The 26,355-nt window shown below is 36.7% G+C and overlaps 1 protein-coding gene across 1 annotated transcript; it reads left to right on the top strand.

Annotated features, from left to right (window-relative positions):
- On the top strand, positions 1-26,355 carry LOC103606321 (small conductance calcium-activated potassium channel protein 2). The gene is made up of 5 exons (XM_008590939.1): positions 1-105; positions 10,608-10,718; positions 18,444-18,571; positions 23,092-23,161; positions 25,748-26,355. Exons 1-5 carry the CDS (start codon positions 7-9, stop codon positions 26,033-26,035), a joined length of 696 nt encoding a protein of 231 aa, XP_008589161.1. The 5' UTR covers positions 1-6; the 3' UTR covers positions 26,036-26,355.

Here is a 26,355-nt window from a genome sequence, read left to right as displayed (position 1 = left end):
GGAGCAATGTGGTTGATATCAATAACTTTTCTCTCCATTGGTTATGGTGACATGGTACCTAACACATACTGTGGGAAAGGAGTCTGTTTGCTTACTGGAATTATGGTAAGTGTCTTTTTACTTCACATCTGTTTTATTTATGCTCAAGAAGGCACTTGAACAATTCTTTCCATGTGCCATGGTCATTGTAAGCAACTCATTTTCCCAGCTGCAGGAAATCAGTATAAATAAGTCAGTTTGTGTCGGGAGAGAACATGAACAGTTCTAGCCTTAATTTTTCTCATCATCAAGTTCCCTTGAAGACAGGGAGCTGCTAGATTGCTCTTTGAGGGCCACGCACTGATGTGATAAACTGATTTGATCTTAAAACTTTGGTTTTAGCATCAGGAAGTTCCTTAGGTCTGGGTTCTTCCATTTTCTACCAGCTGTGTGAACTTGAGTGAAATTCTCTGACACTTACTTTTCTCATCTGTAAGATGTGGACCATAATAACTATTTTGAAATGTGTTGAAGGGTTGAAGAATTACATTGTGTTATATTAATTATATTATGATATTTATTATTTATTCCTTTACAAATATTCGTGCAGTGCCAGGCACTGGCCTTGGTACTGGGAACAGCAAAAGAAGACAGAAACTGTCCCTGTCCTGCATCCATGGAACTTACAGGGGAAGGACCTACATTTAAAAAATAACTAACAAATAATTGTTAGTTACATTTGTGACAAGTATAGGAAGAAGATGTAAAGCTTCTGACTTGTTTTGGAGACAGGGGGAAAGGGATTGGATCTACTCAGGGAAATAATCACTGGAAAATTGACTTTTAAGCTGTGTGGGGGGTGAGGGGGGAGCATTCCAGGAATAGGAAATGGTTTATTTGAAGGATTTCAGCCATGTCACTGGACCGGGTGTGCACAGAGCAGAGGAAGAAAGTGGCATGGCATGAGGCAGGGACAGGAGGCCAGGTCCTGTGGAACATTTGAGAACGGCATGCCATCGATGGTGACATGCCACTGTTCTTCCAGGACGCCTAACAAGCTCAGGCACATTCTTTGCCTCTCACACACTATGATTTAGCCAGGACTGTTTGCTCCATTTGTTTTAGATACTATATGGGAAATGGGAGGCTAGCAATTTATGATGATCATGTGGGGTAAACTTTTAAATATTCATGCCAGAGGTGGCTTCAAATTGATGATGCACCATTTCATGACCTGGGTTTCTCTTCATTCCTTATTTGCTGTTTATAGTGTGGTTATAGCAAAGAGAGTTACCTTGGTGTTTGTTTGGTTTCTGCCTGCATAAGGATGTGAACCAATACTTTTAGCTCCTTGGTTTCTAAAATTAGGCACCCCTGCTCAACAACTCTACCGTGTCCACCCACAGGTTGGCAGGAGAGAGCACAGGCTGGCCATGTGAAAGCCTTTGAGTGGTGGCCATTGCAGAGTGCACACGGCATAGATAGGGTGGGAACATTCTTCTCACTTGGTAGTATTGAACTGGGATAAGGAAGCTAGCTGTGAAAATCCAGGGCCAATCTCAAGGTCATCAGTAGTAATAAGATGACCATATCAAGTCTCAACTGAGGATAATATAATTTGAGGGCATAATTTAACACCGTTTGCTTGCAAAAGAAAAATACAGTTTTGTGAATTATATTGAAATTTGATGTTTTTAATACTTGGTATGCTCTATTATATGTTTACTATTGGATCACTTTCTCTTCTTTCCTCAAATGATAGCATTTTATTATATAGTGCTTTGGGAAATAAAATTTGCAAAGATGTATTTTTGGAAGGCCCCATAACAAGCCCACAGGGACATGAATTATGCTATTAATAAAAACAGAACTGGTAATTGAAGAGTCTTTCCCCTTGTGCTTCTTAAAAACAACTTTCTTAATGTTCCTTTTTGGCAAGATGTACCTCTTTTTATTCTTGAATCAGGTGTGTCTCAGGGTTTGTGCCAATAGGCTCATTCTCAGTGGGATCAGAGCCAAATTTGAGCTTAACCTTGCCTGGATCTTGGGGTACATTTATCTTTCCTTGATATTTCTTTGTCCCTAATATCTCAAGGACCACTTTGAAGTCTCATCTGACAGTATACATCTTTTATTTACTTGCTTGAACTGCTTCCTTGCTTAGGTTTGCCTATTGATCTTAGTTTGTTTTCAAAAATAGAAGTTATAAGTATCTTTTAATATATATGGACACAAAAGTGTTATATGTAATGAAATGACAGTGACTTGGTTCCTGCCCTCTTAGCTCATGGTAAAACAGCCCCTTCACTCTTAGGCTGAGGAGCTCTATTCCCTCTCCCTCAAAAGAAACTGACTGACTTCTTAATTGACCTGGTCAAAACAGTTTACTTGCATACAGAGAAATTCACTAATCTTTGAGTAACCTACTTGAACTTCTATGTAGAGTTGGATTGTCTCTATCCCCAGGCCAAGCACATTGCCATGGAGTCAGGCTACAGGGCAATCTTCTGGGGGTTGATATCTCATGTAAATTCCCTAGTGATCAAGAGAATACAGATGGCAGTTACCTAGACGTTAGCATGGAGAAAGTTTGGCTGACAATATAAGATTTCTAAAAGAAGATATAATCTTTGAGTAACCTACTTGAACTTCTATGTAGAGTTGGATTGTCTCTATCCCCAGGCCACGCACATTGCCATGGAGTCAGGCTACAGGGCAATCTTCTGGGGGTTGATATCTCATGTAAATTCCATAGTGATCAAGAGAATACAGATGGCAGTTACCTAGATGTTAGCATGGAGAAAGTTTGGCTGACAATATAGATTTCTAAAAGAAGATATTTCTTTTCTTAGTACAATAAAAGGTTATCTCCTTAAGATGAAATGTGTTTGTTTTGTTAGACAAACTGTGTTTGCTTTTGTTTTCTCTTGATTTTAGGAAGTTTCAATGCCAGTTTGTCACTACTGGGTTATCTAAGCCAGAAACAACTTGTTTTTATTTCAGGTGTTTATTTGCCTATTCTCCCTTGGACTTTTGCAGCTTACGTTAAGTAAAATGCACGTTGTCGAATTTCCCATGAGTCATCTCTCTGTCTCCGTCTGGCTCTCTCCCCTTCCCTGGCTCTGGCCTTTAATAAATTGTGAAAAAGAAATAAAATTTACAATACTCCTGAGACAGCACAGAGCATCTCTGAATCATCTTGTGTATTATCTCTTAAGTATTGTTTCTTTGTGCTCTTTTATATTTGAATTTTCTTGTTCTTGTGTTTAAGAAATTTTTATGGAATTTGTATTTTTGTTTTCATTTTGGAGTAAATAGACTTGACCTAAATGCTAACACGTATAAAGATTTCCCATGTAAAAATATACACATAAGAAAATTAGCACTGCTTGTTTTTTTCATAAAGCTAATTGAAACTGATGAATTATTTCATGCCATCATCTTAGATGTTCATATTTCATTGACCAAAACTCTAAATTAAGCTGTAATTTAAAATATTTTAAATGGCTAAATTTATCTCATGAGTCATATTTTTGGGAGCCAAGGACATTAGATTAAGATTAATCTGCAGTGCTCTCTGGGCAGAAATATATTGTTAAACCATGAGGAGAGATGGTTTTATATAATATTTCTAAGAAAGAAACAAATGGCATTATCAAAAAATAGCCTCTCCTTGCCTGAAATGTAAATTGTGAATCCAAGACAGTCATGCACAGCTTTTCTTGTAATGCTTAGGTTGTGTTTACAATGTTATACATACATCATTATGGAACTACTAAAATAGGGGAATCTTAGATACTGAAATGCTTTAACAAGAATTCCAATGTGATGGATCAAACAAGTCAAGTGGAAATTTCTCTCCTACCAGGACCTCCTTAGGAATTAGAGCTTGAGACAAAAATCTCTTCTCCCCTGGATATTATTTTTAAAACATGAGATCATGGGATCGCCTAATATAAAAAAGTCACTCATTACCCTTCAAGAGAAAGCCATTAAAATTATAATTACTTATTTTCTCCTTATTCTTCTACCCTTCCTCTACTTGAGGAAGTACTAAGGACCTGAGGATTTACTATTGTAGATGTCATGATAACCATTGGGATAAATTCTAAATGGCTTCATTCTTTCGGTTGAAGGTGGTAGGCAAACAACATTGTTAGATCATAGAGTCTTAGCTTTTTGTCAGCACCAGCTGGTTTTTCAATGTCACCAATTTTACAATAAACAATTGTTTTACTTAGCATTTAAAAAGTTATCCTATCATTTTATATCTATACATACAGACATAACACATCCTGAAAGCTATGAATTTTCCTTTACCTATGAGTATAAATGATTGTTTCAAGAGTGGAATATAGCCTCATTGGTAAGGGTATCTCTTGTCTTATACTAAAACGAAGGTCATTCATTTGTAATTTTTGCTTTTCTGTTTCTGTAAAATTATCACAATGCTTGTTGGCCCTTTGACTATTTACAGAATGGATGCCTGAGTTTTTTGGCATAATTATCTTTAAATATAGAGTAATATTTGTTCATTCCTATGGACCCAGGTTATTATCTAATAAGTGGTTTCCTAATAATGATCTATAAACCCCTGGACTTTGACAAAGTCTAGCATGGATCCCTCAGCAAAAGTGATGTCACTTCAGATACTTGTGATTTAGGCCTTTTCCTGACTGAGTAGTGATTTTTATAAACAAAAGCAATGCATAAAGATTTCCCAGTTCCTAACAGTTTAAAATCACCACACTAATTTTTAAAATTTTACTCAGGGAAAAACCAACAAAAAAGGTCAATCTAGGACAGAAGCCTTTACACCACCTTGCCTTTTCCTTAAGATAAGAACATTTGATAACAATCATGTCAGCATCAAATTTGCCCTGGGTTGAGGAGTCTTAACTAAACATCACATAGCAACCCAGTCAGTTGTCAGTTACATAGTTTTTATCCTGAAGGGTACTTAACACTACACCGCTAACTCAGTCAGAGGATGTTCCAAAGCACAGCAGTGAATTAGCTGTGCTAATAAAGAGAAATGACAGGTATTAAAGAGGGCCAAACCTAAGATCTGATTATATTCCTGCTACTTTCTCTCTTTCCATTTGAGGATTTTTTTGCATCCTCTGCCAGTGGACATAGAAATCCTGAGAAACTAGTCTGAAGCCTTTCCTTGGTGTTGCACATATGTGAATGGGCAAAACAACACTCTGGAGTCTTTTTCTTTTAATATCTTGTATCACTTAATATAAGGTGTTTAATATCAAATCATAATTTTGAAGAGGTTTTTACTTTTGGTTTGTTTGCTTTTTGGTTCTTTTTGGTGTGTTCATTGAATCTCATCAAATAAAGGCCCAGTGAGGAGTGTGTCTTTAAATTCTTACAATAGTTTCTATTTTGTGCAGAGCAGCAGGAGGAGATGATGGGCCTTTTCAGTCATAAGGCTAAATTCCCCACCAATGCCCTGCACGGACCTTCACTTCTCCCTAAGAAAATTTCATCAGAAATATGACACCTGCTTTCTTCCAGGTACAGGCAAATATAGCTGAAAGTTGCTGTGACCTAGCACTTAGGTCATTCCCTCCACAATTCCATGTAATTTTTCTAAACTCTCAGCACTTTTAGTTGACAGAGCTGCCCTTCCTATCTCTAGGGTATGGGCATTCACACTGGCACTGTGGCTGATAAGGAGCTTTAAACTCAGAGAAAACTCATTGTTGATGACCAGCCTTCTGCAGTACTGACTTCTTTCCAACCCCCAGAGTACAAGAATGAGTTGAACAAGCAAATCACTATAAAGGAGACTTGGGTTTCCCAGGCCCAGGCTTCATCACTGAACTCAAACACGACACCCTTCCTCCCCTCTTCCTTAGGATGAGGCCATATGAAATTGACCCCTACCCTCCAGCAGCAAATATCAGCTTGTATTTGAAGAAACTCAGAGGTACGGCATTTTCATTAGAGGGAATTTGTCTTCAAAACTTCCTTGAATGCTATTTATTTTCATAACCTGAGAAAACCCTGCAAAACTCCAACGGGATATAATATTAAAGCTGAATGTTTTATAGAATTTTATTTTCTAGAATTGATTTTTTACATATTTTTATGAAAGAATAATTATTTATGCAGACAAGTGCAGTAAAAATTGATTTATGGTTCTAGGATATTGAGTCAGTCATCCCCAGGGACAGAATAATAGGTGATGTTTTCAGATATTCATTCCTTTGGGAGGACAAGCTGATATTTTTAAGTGAAAGTTAATCTTAAAGCTGTTTTATTAATTTTTAAGTAAAAAGCATTTTTTTCCTAATTAACTATATTCTAATAAATTTTAATTACAGTCTAACAAATAGTCTATTTAATAAATTGGCTATCAAATTGAAGTTTGAACTTTTAGGAGCTATTATAAAACCTACAGGAGGATAATTTAACACTGGATTAGTTTGAACATTAGTGGATTTTATGAGAGCCATTTTCCATGGTGCTGAGGATTCTGGAATTTCCAAAAAGAAAATTATAGATTTCATTGTTATGTTGAATCTTTGGAAGTTGCCTTTTTCAGTAAGGAAAGAAAGCCTTTCCCCAGTGTGCTATTGAAGGAATTTCCCTTTTCCATAGGCTTATATCCTTAAGTTATTAAAGCTTCCAAAGTGGGCTTTCAAAATGATTCTTGGATGTACTTGCAGGATCAACATAACCAGGTGATTTACAGTAAAAAATGTCACTCCTTTGAAGTTTTCAAACATAACGTGATAAATGGTCTTGGGAAATTGGGCTACCTGAACTTCTTTTACATTCTAGTGATCCACATAGCTCACAATTTCTGTGCTATAATGGAGAAGGATACAGTGGAGAAAAGCACTACGTTTTAATTTGGCTTCTGCTGAGACTCTCCAGGTGTTGGGATTTAACTATAGTTTATGCTGTCTGGTTGTCATTTTTTCAGTCTGATCTGGTTTAGGGTACTGTGCTTTAACGATGCTTGTCATTACTTCATCTTTTCTAAGGCAGGGTCTTGCTACCTCTCCCCCTTCCTCTTCAATTCATTTTTCTCTCGTGGTAAATCAGCCAAGGGAGACCTAAACCTTGCTTTTGGCCTCATAAACACATTGCATTTTCTTGCTTTGTTTTTAGGTGTCAAAACATCTTGAAGTGGCAGGTTAGTGATCTGCTTAGATTTTTCCCTAAGAACATAAATGAAATGGAAGAAAAATTTTCTGACTTTGGTGAGGGGAGTATGACTCATCATGTTAAAGGCATACAGGGATCTTAATTTCAGAGAGTAGCATATGTTAATCCCAACTGTTTCCATATGGATCGTGGTGGTGACAAGCTTTGGAGAAAATGTTGTAAAAGTATACTTACTTTCATTCTTATCCACTTTAGGAAACAGAATGGTCCTGGAAATAGACACTGAGTGGACAATAATATTTTGCCATTACTTAAATTACTATAACCACTGATGTATTGGCAGGAATTTACCTTGAACCTAGAAAGCTTTCGGAAGTGAGCCAGCTTCATTTTGCATAATTCTAAAAAATAAAATTTACCTTTTGGTATCGTGATTCTATATCATATCAAATTTTCTTATGTTTTGTTAAGAACTTGGGGAGGAATAAGTTTATGGATTCCTTAATTAAAATAAGACAAATGTAAGGAGTTAAGGGCTTTGTATTTGAACAAAAGGAGGTTTCTAAGTGGCTCTGGAGGTACAACTTAAAGGGGTACAGTTAGGATAATGGAGTAAGGTATATAGGTGATAGTTTCCATCATCACTAAATTGTCAGATTCACTTGCTCTCAATTTTCAACAAAAGTACTCACTTTAGTACACACATCCTTGGTGAGTGAGAGAATACTCAGTGAGAAATGGACCAGCAACACAAAGAATAGAGCCCAAGAATAAACACAGATAAAAACCAACTTCCAAAGGCTCTTGATACCAGTGATTTTCCACTCCTGTTAGGATTTTGATTTCTTTCCAGAGGATCTCAGCAGTGGCCACCTGCCGGGGGAGAACAATATTCAACTTCTTCTGCCAACCGCTCTCTCATAGCTCTCTTTCTAGCAGTTAGGAGCCCCTCAGATTTTTACATTCTCTGCCTATTAAAGAACCTTTGCTACCCTGAATCTCAGAGGATTCACTGACTGAGGAGTAGCTGGGAGCATACCTGCAACAGGTGATCCTGCATTTGTCGAGCAAATGCTGTCCCTTACAGTGGGGAGGTTCAGATGGCTATTGTGGGTGGCCACTGATTCTGTCTGCCCCTCATCGGTCTGCTGTAACTATTTAGGTTTTGTAGTAGAGTAGTAGATGTTTGAAAGTCAACAAAATGGGTATAGATGCTTCCAAAGGCTGTTCTTTTACTTCATTGGCATCTAGCTCTAAAGTCACCTTGCTTTCATTGTCTGCACATGGCACAAAGTATCAGGATAACTCTCACCCCCCACTGCCTCTATGTTCCTTGTTTATTATTTCATAAAGGTCTTCATAAGTAAGTGAGATGACTCTGATGAGAACCGTAACTCTTGTTCTGATATTCACCTTGCTTTCATTGTCTGCACATGGCACAAAGTATCAGGATAACTCTCACCCCCCACTGTTTCTATGTTCCTTGTTTATTATTTCATAAAGGTCTTCATAAGTAAGTGAGATGACTCTGATGAGAACCGTAACTCTTGTTCTGATACAAAGTAGTTTATGACATTTGCCATAATCTCCCCATAGCCTTCTTCATCTAAAGAAGAAACTCTAAGATGGAGTCACCTGGACAGCTTTAAAAAAAAATCAGACACCTGGGCTTTATCTCTTGATATTAGGAATTACTAGGTTGGTCTCAGCATTGGGACTTTTGTTTATTTTACAAATTCTTCAAGTGATTCTAGGTCACAGTCAAGGTTGAGGACTACTGATTTATAAGTTGCACCAGTTATAAAATAGGAACAATGTTGACTTATTTAGTTAATTAACCATATTGCTCAATTTTTATACATTCACACTTTAAGAGTTTATCATATAAAATAAGATGAATTTGAATTTGATTTGTTTTAAAATACAGTGCTACATAATGCATCATGGATATGAAAATGACTACAAATAAGAACACATGTGACCCTAAATACAGATGTAGGTATTATAAAATGAAGTAAAGGGTAGGAAATATATCAGTGTTAAATAAGGTTCATAACTGAAAAATAACTCTGCTTTAGCTGTCTCATCTCTAAAATCAGAGGGTTAAACCAGATAATGTTTAAATACCTTCTAGTCTCTTTCTCTGATCATATAATTAGTAGCACTCCATTTCTGAGGATACTGATTTCTTCCTAGAATTAGATGGAGGAGGATATTCAAACCCTCTGGAAATATATTTAAACAATATCAGCTCATCATTAAGGCCGTGTCTCATGATTATAATTATCAGGCTGTGGCAAGACAGTGTATTTGTTTTCCCCTTTTCTCCTTACTCTTGTCCCTCCTCCCAGATTTGTTGCACCAACTCATTCAGTAAGCCCCCAAAATTACTCTTTGGTCTATTACTGAATTGCTAAGTCACACTATTAATTCAAATAAACGTAAAAATGATTCTATAATGAATCACCAATATTCCAACTACAGAGATGACCTCTTTTCACAGTTGAGCTTATTTCTGCCCAGTTTTTTTTTTCCTTCTCTAATGTGAATTCTTTTTAAAAAATAAAATAGGGTGCATATTGTGTATACCATTTTCTAACTTGCCTTTTTAAACATTATATTGTATCTTTAAAGATTTTAGGAATAAAATTTTATATTTATGGATATGCTTTAAGTTACAGGCCTCCAACCCATGTATGTAGTCACTGGTCTTTCAGCAAAGAAGACGCCCACATCTTACAACTTGGAACAAGTACACCTTGATCAAAGAGGGGGAGGACTGTAATCTTTGGGATATCAGTGTTACACTTCTTTTTCCAAGAGATCAACACAATGGCATATAATTGGAAAAGGAAGTGACCCAGGCCTTTCCTTGTACTAGTAAACCTCTAAAATAGTAGAATAGTTATTCCTTACCTTCAGCACATCATGTATCTCTGTTGTCCAGATTCACATCACTGTGCTCCTCCTGTGATCCTTTCTGTTATATACGTGGAACAGTCAGGTTGTGTGTATGCTGAGATAATTCATCTCTTTCATTCCTGGTACATTACAGTTGATTGGCCTGAAGGCCTGCTGGTTTCACCTTGGGAGATTATGGAGTGTTATTCTTTAGAGAAAAATTCTTATTTGTATTCCATTCATTTATGCTAATTTGTTCATTTCTTATTTGTTCCTATTACAATTATAGGCATATAAATGATTTGCTTTGTTTTTTAAGAACTCTCTGAAAATACACTGTTACTTTTTTGCAATTTATTTCTTATCATAGAAATGTGTTTTATTCAAATATCATGCTATAGTTCTTAAAATATATGAATTGTTTTATAATCCCAATTTAAAGGTATATTACTTGACATTTATTTTCTGTAATAGTATTGAAGACACTGAATACTACAACTTTTTGTCTTGAGAAATTTATGCATTTGGTGCAAAACATTATCTAATGTGGCTAAGAAAGAAAGTAGTAACTCTTTGGGGTTCTCTTCTCTCCTTTTCAGGGTGCTGGTTGCACAGCCCTGGTGGTAGCTGTAGTGGCAAGGAAGCTAGAACTTACCAAAGCAGAAAAACATGTGCACAATTTCATGATGGATACTCAGCTGACTAAAAGAGTAAGTCACCACCCATCTTCAAAGGGAATATTGCTTTTTTCAGTCTTGAGAAATATGGTTTTTACTTTGACATCCAAAGCTGTGATGACATAGTTTGAAAGTTGAGGCATTCTTGGAATCAGTTCCATTCTTTCGTATTAGAGTACTTCAAAGAGTTCATGGAAAGATTCATATTATCTTTTAATGAACTTTTTGAAATACCGTTGCATTTTAAAAGTAGACTATTCCTAATTTTAGGTCAGTTAGGAAATAATTGGACAACCTTGGTATTTGTTCAAGAATAAAAATAGGTCACATAAATCTAAAATAGGCATACTTAACATTTAAGGGCAGTATGCAAGAAGAAAGCAATATTGGAGTAAGTAGGAGGGAATGTACTGTCAATGTAAAATATGAATTATTTTTATTGAAACATAATTGATTATACATATTTGTGTACAGAATTGGCTGTCAGTATTTGTGTACAGTATGTGATGATCAAATCAGGATTGTTGGCATATTCATCATTACAAAAGGTAATTCTTTGTGTCTGCTAACCAATTTCTCCCAACACCCCTCCTTCCCCAATAACCACAGTTCTGTTCTCTCCTTCTGAAAGTTCAATGTGTTTGTTGTTTCTTTTTTCTGTTTCTTTTTTAGCTCCCAATTATGAGTGTGAGGACATGTGGTATTTCTCTTTCCCTGCCTGGCTTATTTCACTTAACATAATTTTCTCCAAGTTCATCCATGTTGCTCTGAATAGCAGATTTCATTCTATTTTGTGGCTGAGTATTATTCCATTGTGCATATATACCACATTTTCTTCATCCAGTCATCTGTCGATAGACATTTATGAGAAGGTGATAACGAATATTTTTTTATTGAACTTCTATGAGCAAGTCACAGTTCTAAAGAGAGAGGTTGCAAAGACAAATAAGAAACAATCATTGACTTTCAGAAGCCCAAGACAGGGGCAGAGACAGGCACTTTTCATGACTTCAAGGCCATCAAAGTGATGTTGAAAGTGGTATAGCATCCAGATAGATCACTGTCCCTATTAGGAGCAGAGGAAAACAGGGATCACCGTGTTTGTGGAGCATTCACTCAGGGCCAGGCATGTTCCAAGCTTGTTCCACCCTCACAATAACTTCATGAGGGAAGTGCTGTTATTGTGCCCATTGCATCAGTGTGGAAACCAAGATAAAGAGGTTAGGTAACCTGCTCAAAGTATCAGATGAAGGTGGAAAGTTGTGTAAGAGGAAAGAAGATTTTTATTAGACTAAACTTTTAGCCTCTCTTGATAGTCACTCGAGACACCAAAATACCAAAGTCAAATTATAGAAGAGTCATCTTGCTGTGTAACTACTGCCCAAAGTGGAATCCAGTCAGGCTGTCACTGAAATAACAAAATACTTGTCATTTGGTAACTTCACCCAGAAAAGAATCAATAGAGATTTCAAGCATAGTTCCAACTTTCAGTATTTTCACTCACTCTTGATTTTGGTTATGTGTATAAAAGTAATCCTGTTTAACAGGGTAAATTCTTTCTCACAGATTAGTCATGAATTCCAGTTACCTTGCTAATGCTTTCTGAGTTACCTACCAGACACTATTGTGAGATCTTATTGCAGTTAGTAGGTCCAAATTTATACTAGACAATCAAAGCCTCTCAGTTTCAGATACCTCATTTTTTGCCTGGGTTTACCACTTTGGAAGGTCTCTTACTCTCCATGATTTCCTCTTATTTTCTTCCAACTCCTGAATTTGTCCTCAAAATGCATGAACATTTCTAAATTGGGAGAGTGGAGGGAGAGAGGTAAATGAGGAGCTGAACAGTGGGTTGAGTTTCTTTTTCTTTTCAAAGGTCTACTAGGAAATGAAAATCCATACATATAATGTTACTAGTCCGCATCTAATCCAGAAGTTGTAGCAGATGTTTTGTATATTTCATCATGTGCTTATTCGATCTTTCAGGGTTCTGTACTGCATAGTTTGTGTTTAAGAGTTACAGTTTTACAACATCAAAAGAATGTTCCCATAAAGTCCCTTGCATAATCCATATAATTTTATCATGAAGATTATACATCTTCTCAGAAATTATGTTAATATCACACTTAAGATATTAGGCAGAAAAATGCATTAAAATACCATATAGCCCATATGTTTGCCTGTAAATCTTCTCAACAGTAAAAAGAAATTGTGATGGGATCACAAATAAGAAAGCCAAGATAGCATGTTTGGACAGATTTCCTATGTTTCATAAGCAGGTTTTTAGCTTTATCTTAAGAAGGAAGTATATAATTTCTCTAAATGTCACTTTGGAATATTGATATTCCATATCTTAATTATCAAGACATCTTAAGAGTTAGAAAAGATCGGGCTTTGAGTACAAAATCTGTAGTATCACATTGTTATCTACCACCTTTGATGAATATTTTTTTGAGATTCACAGAGATCAACTAGTTGCATTCAGGAGACATTCCAGGTTGGTTTTATAGTGTAGTTACTGTAGTCCAGGGTCTTGCAACCTCAGCACTAGTGACCTTGTTGGCTGGATGAGTCTTTGTTGTGTGGGACTGTCCTATGCATTTTGGATGCTCATCAGCATACTTGGCCTCTACTGACTAGATGCCAGTAGCACTGCCTCCCACTTGTGACAAATTTCTCTAGACATTGCCAAATTTTCCCTAAAGGGGCAAATTCACCTGCAGTTGAGAACCACTGCTTTAGCTTGTTATGTCCCAAGGATGTGACATCTTAAAAGAGAAGAGACTGAGACAGTTTCCCATAACATATTCTTTGAGTCTACTGAATTGATTGTAATTTCCCTCTTCCTTGGAATTACGTGTTTTCTTAACCAAAATATACTGTGTACCTAACATGATTGAGGTTCTGTGTTAACTGCTGAGGATGAAGAGCTGAAATTTCGTATTCTAGGACTCAGAGATTTTTAAGCTTTTATAGTACTGACCACCCAGAAAATCAGATAAGCTCTGATTTTTCCTGCTTGGCAGAAGAATGCACTTGTCAGCTCTTGCTCATGTTGCTTATGGGTCCCCTAAAGCCCAGTCAGGGCCCCTTTAGAGGACTATGGTTCGAGAATTTAGATTTGTGGATCTAGATGACCTTTCTTTAGTTTTTATAAATGGGATTCATTTCCTCAAACTGGCCAAGTTTTCTGATGTTACAGCTTTTTTGTTGTTACAAGTTCTTGTATACTTTAGATAAACTTCCTATAGTAATGTTGCATAAAGAGTCAGATTGCTTGTAGAAAGCTTTTTCAGGAAGAAGTACTGTACTAATTTCAAAATTCACATTCTGCACTATGCTTATCATGCTTTATTAATTCCATATCATTACTACTTTTTAAAAGTGGAACTACTTCGCAGTCTTTCTTAGGAACAGAGTCTCTTACAGGTCTGAGAAAGATATTCCAGCAAACTTGCTGACAGATCAATTTTTACAGGCGAGATGTCTCTAAGTAAGTGTATAAATGTTAAAATGGCATTAGAATAAAACAAATTTCTGGTTTATGATACCCATTTCCTTATTATATTCAACACAATACATGAAAATAATAGCCCTTCTATAGTCCTCTCTTTGTTATTTTATACAAAGTCATCAACTTAATGAGTATCATTTACTTGGAACTTGATTTCATTTGGTTGTTTATGGAAATTCTAAATGGACCCATTTTAAATGGGCCCATTTATAATTTTAACTTCTTAAATAAAAATTCTAAAATACTGAATGATCATTTATGAATGATTTCTTGGGAATAACCAGGAGTAAACAAGTCCTAAAAGCCATACACAGTTTCTAAGATGGGAGATTAAAACTACAAATTCAAGGGTGCTATATATTGTTTGAGAAAAGTTACAGAAATATACAACTATTTCCTGAAACACTAAACAGAAGAAATTATTTTTTCTGATGGTTACCAGGGGTGATGGTCACAGATGTTCTGACATCTGAATATGACTCTAAAGAAAAAGCACTATGAATGTTAAAAGATAGGTTATTCTCGGGGCCGGCCCGGTGGCGCACTGCTACAGTGCACCGCTTGGGAGCGCGGTGGCACTCCCGCCGAGGGTTTGGATCCCACATACAGACCGGTTCCTGCTCACTGGCTGAGCGAGGTGCGGACGCAACACCGAGGGTTGCGATTCCGTTGCCGGTCCCGGTCCGGTGCGGGCGCGACACTGAGGGTTGCGATCCATTGCCGGTCATGAAAAAAGACAAAAAGGAAAAAAAAAAAAGATAGGTTATTCTCCCAGGAACAAATGTAACTTTCCAAGCCTTCGAGTATGTATCCTTACTGAATTGAACAAATTTATATGGAAGTCATTTCTCTGTACAACTACATTAACCAAATAAAATATTATATTTGAAAGTAGAACACACTATTCATTCTGGACCAGCATTGAGGAATATTGTTCTTTGCAGTTCTAAAACTTTACATGACACTCTACAATTCAAAATGTCCAACAGGTGCATGTACCCAGAATAATCTAATGATTTCAAAATAAAAACAAAGTATCAATAATTTGTCACCTAGCTTAGTAACACAGGACCAGCTATTTAATAGATATTTCAGTGTATCACTGTACAGAGGCATTGTGTCTACCATGCTAGTCCTTTTGAAAATATATTATTATTACTGATAATTCAGGAAACCAAGAGGAAATCTTAGATTGTGGTCCTTTAGGATACCTTCATTTTGGAAAGAAACTTGAAAATAAGCAATTCTGGGAACCCAGACATAATTTTTAAAGTTGCTAGATATACCAGGAAAGATAATTGTGCATGTTAATGTCCACTGTGTTTCCAAACCTGTTAAGAATTCTCAATAAGATCCCTAATAAGAACACATAAAACACTATTATACAGTTATATGTCGTTTCCTATATGTCTCTTAACAAGTGAACAGAAATTGTAGAGGATTAACCCTCATGGCTTTTACATTGTCCTTGGCTACCCTGCCCCATGGGTTAGACACAAGACAAATGGATCACTTGGCTTTACCATGTTCCAAGGTACAACATTCCCCACTCTAAAGGAGAACTGGGAGAGGGAGGTGGGAGCAGTGGGCAAACCCTAGACACATTTGGTGTCTTGAATGCCTTGCTATTCAGTATTTTATTATGGAAAATATCTCTTTTCTGGAAGGTTATTTCAGAAGTTTATACCCTGAAACATGGGGCTTCTTCTGGTTATTAAGCTCCTTTGAAGCAAGTCTGAGATCACCTTTTTAGGAAGTATATTACGCTAAAAAAAAAAAAAAAAAGCCTCAGAGGGGAGAGGCAGGAGAAGGAAAAAGAAATAGAAGTTGAAATGAAGATTCAAAGTAGTAGAAAACAAAGGAAAAATATAAAGAGCCTTTTAGACAATGCTGTCATTGCCTATATCATACAGGTTTGAACAAAGTTTCAGTTAAAATTCCATCTGCTTTAAGTGCTTTGGTGGGTTAAAATGTGCTATTTTATTTAAAAATATTTTTTCTCTTACTACCTATGGTTTTATTAACTGTGAGTCAGCAATATAACATTATATGGCCTTTAAACCTATGAAAAGTATTTTAAGTCATCTGGGTAAGTACTTTTAGAACATTTGTTTTCTCAAATAATTATCAAACTGATTATTAATATGCCCTTTCAAAATTTTTCTCATAGAAGATTTTGGTTAGAGTTGAGCATTAGTAAGGCACAGCAAATGTTCTTAATTTCCTTTTTTGGGGGGGTGGGGATGTGGGAGAGGTGGTGAGAGGTGAGGAGATTCCTGTTAACAAAGGCCGTTTCCTTACTTTTTGAAATATAGGAAATCAGTTAGATTTCAGAGTGGTGTTAGCCCATTAATTGGCTCTAAGATCACTACAGCTACTAAATTTTTAAGGAGTATCTGTGAATCTCCTTATGCCCCTTATCATGGTATCTAGCATGTGATAGATTTTTTATTGAATCCATAAATGGAAATGCACCAGTCTAGGATCCAGGCTTCTTTCTCTGTGCCTTGGGCTAGTAAAGTCAGGGAGGGAGCTTCCATCAGGGGCCCTCACGAGTCTTCCCAGAATCTACAGCTGCTCAGACAGCTGAGCCTTTCTCTCTCCTAACAAGGAAGGGCCATCCCAACCTCTCTCTTTAAAAGCAACGTCCTCAACTATCAACAACTCATGCTGCACCCATTTCCTTAACTTTGAAAAAGGCATGAGGATCAGATGAAAAATGCATCTGAAAGGTGACTGTCATGCTACCTGAGGAAGGTGTTTCCATAAGCATGAAGATGGAGCCAGCAACTTACTCCAGTTCCTTTTAACTGCACTGTGGATGGTGGTAGTGTTACTTATGAGCACTGCTGATGCTCAGCCTCTGTTTCAGTCATTTTTCTGTTGGTTTGAGGATGCTCTCCATGCATAGATTCTAATGGATATCTAGAAAAGTGCATTCTGAATCTAAGTCGCTCCTAAAAGTTTTACTGGAAAGAAAGAAGTCATTTTCTTGAAATGGATTCTAACAAACAATTTTGCACAAAAAGAAAACTTTTCAGCACCATGAAAAAGTATTCACCATCAGTCACCAAACCTGATGTTTTCTGTGCTGAAGTGAAAAAATATAACACTTGTAATATTAACATACAACTTGGGCCCACAGTTTTAGTGTAATTCTAAGACTCTCCATTATTGTAAATCTAAGGATTGAGAGGACTTTAATAATTCTCTCTTTCTCATGTTAGAGAAAACTAAAGTCCTACAAGGTTAGCTAGTCACCTTGTCCTGATTTAGTTAGTGCAAAGTCAAGATTTTAGAAGCCGGTTCTTAATCTCAGCTCACTGTCCTATCTTCCCCACTACATTGCCTTTCTTAAAAGATTATCTTTCTCCACGCAGTACCCCACTAGCCTGTGGCTTTCTGTAAAACATTCTTTTCCATCACTCAAAAGTGGAACAACTTTTTAGAATAAGTAATTAACAACAAGCCCAAGTGAAGACTCTCGGTCATCAGATATTGTTGTCGTGTGAACAAGGAAGAGGACAAAAATCTGTCCTGCTTTCAGGATTTTTTGAAGACTTAAATCAAAAAAGCAAGTGATTTGATAAAGTGTTCATGCCGTCCATCAGCTCCAGTAGGTCTAGACAGTGTTACTGTAATGCTTTCACCCTTTTCATGTGCCCTCTCCGTTTGAAATGCAACAAAATCATGACAACACGGACTCTTTGTCAATTAATTAAAGTGTGTTAACAAGCATACAAATTGCTAAGTCACTCTGGAAGCCTGTAAGTCCTAGTAGTACTCATACATTCAGCAATGGAATCATGCCCTTCCTTTAATGCACAGCTAGAAATACGGAGCAAGCTTGCAAAGTACAAGATTAACCTTGGGCTTCTGGCATTTTATTGTGCCTTTCTCCAGGGAAATGAAGAACTTGGAGAGAACAATTACAATACAAGGTGAAAAAAATCAGCACCTCTTAATTAACAACAGCAACAAAAGAGTTAAATAAAAAAGAAGTTTTCTGATAGAGTAGGGTAGTATTTAGCACAGAAATCAGTAGTACCTCCATAATATTTTTATTTAAGTGTTGTTCTTAGGCAGGTACAGGTACATTCAAGAAAAATCATCTTTTGAGAAATAGTTACTAAATAGAGCTACAGCCCACCATGATCGTTGGGATGAAGAATATGACTCCCAGCAAAATTGCAAAGGATTCTGCTCTGAAATTTATCAACTGCTTTTGTTTGTTTTCTTAATAGGTGAAAAACGCAGCTGCCAATGTACTCAGGGAAACATGGCTAATTTACAAAAACACAAAGCTAGTAAAAAAGATAGATCATGCAAAAGTAAGAAAACATCAACGAAAATTCTTGCAAGCTATTCATCAGTAAGTACCATTTTTCATTTTCATCTGCTTTTAAATCCTTGGCTTTTGATTCTTACACTTGCTTCTTCTTTATGAGGGAGGGAAAACAGAAAATATTGTCATGTTTGCTCCCAGAAGATATTACCTGGCAATTTAAATAATTTCATAAATGGAAATCCTGAGAAAAATTTTAGTTCCTCTTTTGATTAAAAATCAATTATTAGTAGTAGAATAGTCATTTATCAATTAAAATGTCTTTTCAGTTTCTGTTGAGAATCAGTAATTTTTCTTAAAATCATATTTTTTAATTTAACATTTATTCATATAGTTTGCTCTAGGATGTATAGCTTATATCTACTGCAAAATCTTGAAAAAATTAACATATGATCTGAATTTTAACATAACATTGGACATCTTTATATGAGTATAGTGCTTATAATTGATTTAATAATACTTGAATTTTACATTAGTTTGTAATCAGAATTTTGGGAATTGCATTCACTCAAAACCTTGGAGGAGAATTTAGGGGTGTTCACTGTAAAATTCTTTAAACGTTGTCGTGGGTTTCAAAATTTTCATAAGAAAATGTTAGAAAAAAATCTTTGGGGAAGCAAAGTTTAAAAACTGCCCCTAAGCAGGTGGCAAATGCAGTGTATAAGACCTGATTAAAGGCACTGGGGAACAGCTTCCACAGGGTCCTTTAGCAGGCCACTTTTGGATAGAATGATACAGGGAGCCACCAGTGATCCTTCTGCCTGTCAGACATTTCTCATTCTGTTTATTCTGTAGTAGTGTGTAGTTCTAAAGTAGATGAGCCTCATGCAGCTCAAAATGTTCTGAATTGTTTTATAAATTAGTCTTGGAGTTGTCGGGTTTCCTTTGAGGTGGGGACACATACTTTGAGGTCAGACATTTCTCATTCTGTTTATTCTGTAGTAGTGTGTAGTTCTAAAGTAGATGAGCCTCTTGCAGCTCAAAATGTTCTGAATTGTTTTATAAATTAGTCTTGGAGTTGTCGGGTTTCCTTTGAGGTGGGGACACATACTTTGAGAAAAAGCACAACTAAGTTTATTTATATGGGCTGGATTTGGCTAGATTATTCTAATTGTGCATAATTATCTTTCATTTTAACTTAGTGTTGGAAGTTGGGGGGTGAAGTCATAAGGAAAGCACACAGGGCTCGATTCCTCAGGGCAAGGCCTTCATTGCCCACCATTCAGATCCAGTGAGACCCTTAGCCTCATCTGCCAGCATTGGTGAAATCAGACTTTACTAGTTGAAGTTTTAAAATTCATTCATAGAACTCTCCTGGCCTCTCCTACTCTGATTTGTCCTGAAAGCTTTTTTAGCAGCTCTCTCTCCTTCCACCAACTCCCCCTCTGTCTCAACTCTCTCTTTTTCAAACTTCATACCTTCTCTAGTCTTTGATGGATGCTGAAAATTCCAGGCTTGTGCCCCTTTTTCAGTAATGTATCTATCTTTTTGGATTGTCACTTAGTGCCACGAAGTGTTCTCTTTCTCTGACTTTTAACCCTTTTTCTGGTAGCAGCTTTAACTTTAAAGTTTCTCATTCTTCTGTCTCAACTATGCACCCATCAATCAACATGAACTTGTCTCAGAGCCAAGAAATCTAGTATAGATAATTTATATAACACGGAGTTTTGGATTACCTGCCTTTCAGAAAGCCAGGCTCCTGAATAGCCCCAATTTGGAAAAGATGTCCCTCCCCCCAAAAAAATTATAATACCATTGTTCAGAAATTAACCATATCATATTCATATTAGGCTAAAATATTTCTTGCTGTTTACTTGAACATCAAGTATCAAGAGGCCAAGATGACTTTATGTGTGTTCCTCCTTCTGAACTCGGATTCAGGAGGAAGCTAAGTGCTTTCAGGTGGGGGAAGTATAGTAGCAGTGAAGTAGCATGGTAATTTAATGAAATAGTGTTTCTCTTTAGTCAATATGTCAAAATCCTGTGGAATCATAACAGCTAGTGAATCGAGCCCCCTGTGCACAACTGAACACCACATTGTGTTATTTTGTTCCAGAATATTTTACAGTTTCTTTTCTTTTGTTTTGTCTTTTTATTTCAACAAAATGAAAATAGAGCTCGGAAGTAAGTTGTGTGAGCCGCTCTTTTCAACATTTGCAGAATTTTCTACTGGCTGCATGCACCCAGCAGATCCTTTATTTGTGAATTTTAGTAGTCTGATTGCTGCTATGGAAATGTGATCCAAAATCATGATCTTTTCCTGTGATAAGTGAAGTTCACAAGGAAGAAATCAACATATGGTTCTTATTCTTCTTTTTTGGGGGAAAGAAGTGTAATACACATCTGCATGTTACCTTTTATTCTGGCAGCTGCAGCTTAAGCAGGCTTTTTCTATCAGCCTTCCTGCATTACAGGCAGTGTAAGACACAAAAAAGATGATTTAAGTTCAGGAAGCTAGCGGAATTCCAATCAAACAGGGCTACTCTATGCCAGCCTTCCAGATTAGTAGAAAATAAAATGGGCAAAATTCTACTGTCAGACATAATATAGTAATCCAAGAGTAGTAATTTAGGCTTCATTGTTTATAAGACGAAGTACCCACTTCAGCTAAGGAACTGCCACAGGCCCTCCACCGGACTGCAGAGTTCACAACTCCCTCTGTGTTCACAAGTTGTGGAGGCATCTGGTCCAGAGCCCCAGACTTCAGTCATTCTTTTGCCACCTGTACTATTACTTATTTAAATTTGAAAGGGAAATTTGATATAAATCTCGTGTCATAAATGAATAAAAAGTATATTACTCACAGCAAAGAAAGGTAAAGTTAACATCAATTAACTATTGAAATACTGGTATTGAATTCTAGCCATGGACTGTTGCCTGCCAAAAGCTCCGACCTGAGATCCTGCTTTAAAAACTAACATTTTGCTTGTTGCACTAATCTTTAAAGGGTAACACTATCACTAAAAGACTAAACAGCAGTGTATTGATTTTTTAAGTCGCTACATTGTATTTGGCTTTACTTATATCAGGCTACTTGACTATTTTTGAACGAAGTGAAATAAATATTCTATATTCTAAAAAAAAGAGAGAATAGCAGCTGTTAGGAGATAAGGACAGGGTATGACCAGCCTGAGATGGATTTCGTACAATAATCAAGAACTGGAAGAGAATGAAAGGGAATAACTGTCTCTCCATATGTTTTAGTATTGTTCAGTGGCTTGTTTGAGTATCACTAAAAGTCATCTAGAACACCTCTGTTGGTATAAATACAGCACTAAAGGAACAGTGGTCTGATCTAACCCACTTCATTTCATACACGAGGACACTGAAGGTCAAATTAGAGCCAGTGAAAATGGAACCCACATCTGACATTGCTGCTTTTTCTAGTACACTTCTCTGTAATAACCCACAGGTGTTTCAGTTTTGTTTTTTGCTTGTTTTTAAAAGGCACACATCAAGAATTGTAACCCTTGTAAGTACTTACAGAAACCTTTCTCAAAAATATATTGAATTTAAATATGTTTGTAAATTTATTTTAGAATAGAACTTGTTCCATTTCTGTAACTGCATAAAAAGGAGCCATTTAACGTTGTTCCAAGTGTTCTAATAAACACGTAGTTGTAATAAGTTATAACCTTAAACTGTTTTAGATTGCTAAAGATCATGTAGCTAGGTGTCAGTTAAATTCTCAGTGGCAGAAGGAGCTACACTTCACTGTAGAGCAGATTTGGTGACATATTGGATATTCTAGTTTCAGGACAAAATCTCAGAGCATTATGAACACGTGTTAGAACAATCTCCCTGGCAGTAAAATCTTGCCCTGTGAGTTTTTATTCCTTCTATATAATTTTACCTTTAATTTAAATTGAAGAATAATAAAAAGTACTCTCTCCAGCATGAAACTATACTGTGTAAAATGACTTATCATTAAAATGACATCAAAGCAAAATAAGGTTACCATGGATTTTTTTTTTCTCATTTTTATTAAGTAGCTCAGGGGACCTCCTCTTTCTGAGCAAGGCTTTGAATTGTTGGCTTAAGGAACAATAAATCACTTTTATCTTTTTTGGAAAATCTTAAGTTTTTTTTGAATTGTTGGCTTAAGGAACAATAAATCACTTTTATCTTTTTTGGAAAATCTTAAGTTTTGTTTTTTTTTTTCCTTTTTGTCTTTTTTTGTGACCGGTAACGGAATCACAACCCTCAGTGTTGCGCCTGTTTTTTTTTTTTTTCCTTTTTGTCTTTTTTTGTGACCGGTAACGGAATCGCAACCCTCAGTGTTGCGCCTGTACCGCGACCAGCAACACCTGGTAAATAGTTGTCCTATGGACATCTCATCTCTTGCTCTTTCTTGTTTCTTTTTTGCGGTGTTGGGGAAGCATGCTTCTCATTGTACCAGATACATAACCAGTTTAGACTTTACCCCAGATGTTCGAGGCATTATTCATGCAGTTATTTGCTCTTGTCAATTTTGTGCATGCTCTTTGGAAGACATAAGGAGCTGTGGAAAGAAGGAAACCTTTCTGATTTCAGATTCTATCTTTCAGATTAAGAAGTGTAAAAATGGAGCAGAGGAAACTGAATGACCAAGCAAACACCTTGGTGGACCTGGCAAAGGTAAGCCTGAGGTTCTCAGCCCTGATGGTTGTGTCTGTTAAAATTAACCACTGCACAGTCACTAACAATTAATGCTTCAGGAAGAGCCAGCCCCAAATTTAATTAAATCAAACCAACAAACCACCCTAAAATGATGGTCCAACTTTAAAGAATTTTTCTAAGACTTTTACTTAATATGCTCTTTCCTTATTCAACCCCCATTCAAAACGCTTTCCTTATTGCAGTGATTTGGAAGTACCATAAGAAATGTCTCATTTCTGCAAGAGCAGAACTACATCTTGGGTGTGACTGTGCGGTTCAAGGCTAAATAGGACTCATCAATAAAATTGGTTTTTTTACATATATATTTTAAACGGTCTCAGAAGACTGTAAAGTTGTAATAAAAAAATAAATAAATACCAGAAATTTCATCCTAAAATGAGGGTTGTCTTCCAAAAAGAAGGGACCAATATTTTATGGTTCTTTCTCCATTTCATTATTTTAAAATGATGCCAATTTTTTAAATGTACATTAATAATCCCCCAGTTTTTCTACCTCATTTATCTGATTGACTTTTGGTTGTTCCTCTCCAAGTAAAATCCACTCTCAAAATATATTAGTCAACAATAAAAATGTTGCACTTTCCTGAGCAAATTCTAAAGGAGGTATTAGAATAGCATTTATGTAAGTGTCCAGCCTTTTATCACAAATGCTTTGAAAGAGGCAATTCTCCATTGGATCTCTATATCCTGTTTAATGTTTGACAAATTATATGTCCTTTACTAAAGCCTCAAGTATAATCTATAAAAATTATACATATTTGCCTAGCATCATTAAATAATGCATCTAAATTGTAATCATTTTAATGTATATCAATAACATAAATATGTTGAAGATGGTAAGTGAAGTATTTAATGGCATATGCTAGGAGAGCGCATACCATGAGTATAAACTGGGCAGCACACATCAAGGAAATATGAAGACGTCCTCGATTAACATTTATAGACGTGGCTTTGTCCGGCCCGGCGGCGCACTGGATAGTGCGCCGCTTGGGAAGCGCGGCGGCGCTCCCACCCAAGGGTTCGGATCCCACATACAGACCGGTTCCCACTCACTGGCTGAGCGGGGCGCGGGGGCGACGCCGAGGGTTGCGATCCCGTTGCCGGTCCCCGGTCCAGTGCGGGGGCAACACTGAGGGTTGCAATCCGTTGCCGGACATGGAAAAAGACAAAAAGACAAAAAGACAAAAAAAAAAAAAAAACATTTATAGACGTGGCTTTGACACATCATGAACAAAGATGGGTCAGGCTCCTGCATCACTTCTAGGTTAAATGATAAAAGAAACTGGATATTTTTATGAAGAAATAAAACAGACCACTTTGAAATATCAATGTAGAGAACCTCTTTAAGGCAAGGTGCTGTGTTTTTCCAAATTATTTATTTTGTGACATGTTTATGACCATAGGACTGTACATGCCATGAGGGTTCAGTATTTTTTAAATGAGTGGATGTTTCTGATATATTCTCAAGACTATGTAGTTAAAATACAGTTAATGTACTCTGTTTCCATGGCCAAACTGAAACAAGGCTGAATAACTCTCTTATTTAATCAGTTCATTTATCATCTTTAAGAGGTGGCTAAGCAGGATAAGAGCATGTATTATAAAAGCAAATGAGGCAGAAGGAGAGAAGATTTAGACTTGGAAAGGCTGCCCTGAGCCAAGGTTAACATCTCTAGCCTGCCCTCTTGGCCACTGTTTTTCCCTCTGGCTCTGAGTTGATCAGCCCTAGAGTCTTCTCTCCTTGTCTCTTGGCTACTTAAGAAAATATACCCAGGAATCAGAGTTGTGGATACCCTGTGATCAAAATAATCAATTTTAAGGTTCACTGGGACACCAAACACATTTTCTTATTTCAGCCACTTAGCTCTGCTTCATCCATAGCCAACAAGGTAGACTGGTAACTTTAGCATCTCCCCCAACTTTTATTCTCTCAGTGGTGATCTATAAAAATGCTATTGGACTCAGTGGAGAAAGGCCTATATTTGGAAAACAGGACAACAAAAGGTATTTGGGAATTTAGGGCTTTAAATTACTTGATCAAATCAGTTAATCCTAAGCTTCATTCATAATTGTACCCTCAAAAAGTTCTGCTATATCCCAGTACCATCTGTACTATTACTTATTGTTCTTTAAATCTGCTTGTTTTTTAAAAATTAGCCTTGCCCTAATTAATATTGCATGTTGCAAAGTGAATTCAATGCTCTAACTTTTGTAACAACCAGTAAAGTATTAAATTGAAATATTGTTCTCTATCCTTACACCACCTAAAATCATTGAGCATACTACCAGCAGTACCTGCATCATATTTTCTGCAACCGAACCAAATTATGCCTCAGATCTGACATTTCTAAACCCTGACATTGAATAGACACTGAATTTGCTCTGCAAGGTAAACTGTTCAGTTAGCTGACACCCCTCTTACACTGTATGTCACCAGTGGGACACCTGTACTAAACCTCTGAGAGTTGACAGTTTGCCTTCAGGGGAAGTGTAATGAAGTCTCTTAGTTCTCTGTTTCTACATTCTTCTCAATCCTGTTTTCCAGACCCAAAATATTATGTATGACATGATATCTGACTTAAATGAAAGGAGTGAAGATTTCGAGAAAAGAATCGTTACCCTGGAAACAAAACTAGAGACTTTGATTGGAAGCATCCACGCCCTCCCTGGGCTCATAAGCCAGACCATCAGGCAGCAGCAGCGGGATTTCATTGAGGCTCAGATGGAGAACTACGACAAGCAGATCACCTACAACGCTGAGCGGTCCCGGTCTTCGTCCAGGAGGCGGCGGTCCTCCTCTACAGCGCCACCAACTTCATCAGAGAGTAGCTAGAAGAGAATAAGTTAACCACAAAATAAGACTTTTTGCCATCATATGGTCAATATTTTAGCTTTTATTGTAAAGCCCCTATGGTTCTAATCAGAGTTATCCGGGTTCTGATGTCAGAATCCTGGGAACCTGACACTAAGTTTTAGGCCAAAATGAGTGAAAACTCTTTTTTTTTTTTTCTTTCAGATGCACAGGGAATGCACCTATTATTGCTATATAGATTATTCCTCCTGTAATTTCACTAACTTTTTATTCATGCACTTCAAACAAACTTTACTACTACATTATATGATATATAATAAAAAAGTTAATTTCTGCACATA

Source organism: Galeopterus variegatus, unplaced genomic scaffold, assembly GCF_000696425.1.
Source record: "Galeopterus variegatus unplaced genomic scaffold, G_variegatus-3.0.2 Scaffold6479, whole genome shotgun sequence".
NCBI lineage: Eukaryota > Metazoa > Chordata > Mammalia > Dermoptera > Cynocephalidae > Galeopterus > Galeopterus variegatus.
This window is presented reverse-complemented; position numbering and strand designations above follow the sequence as displayed.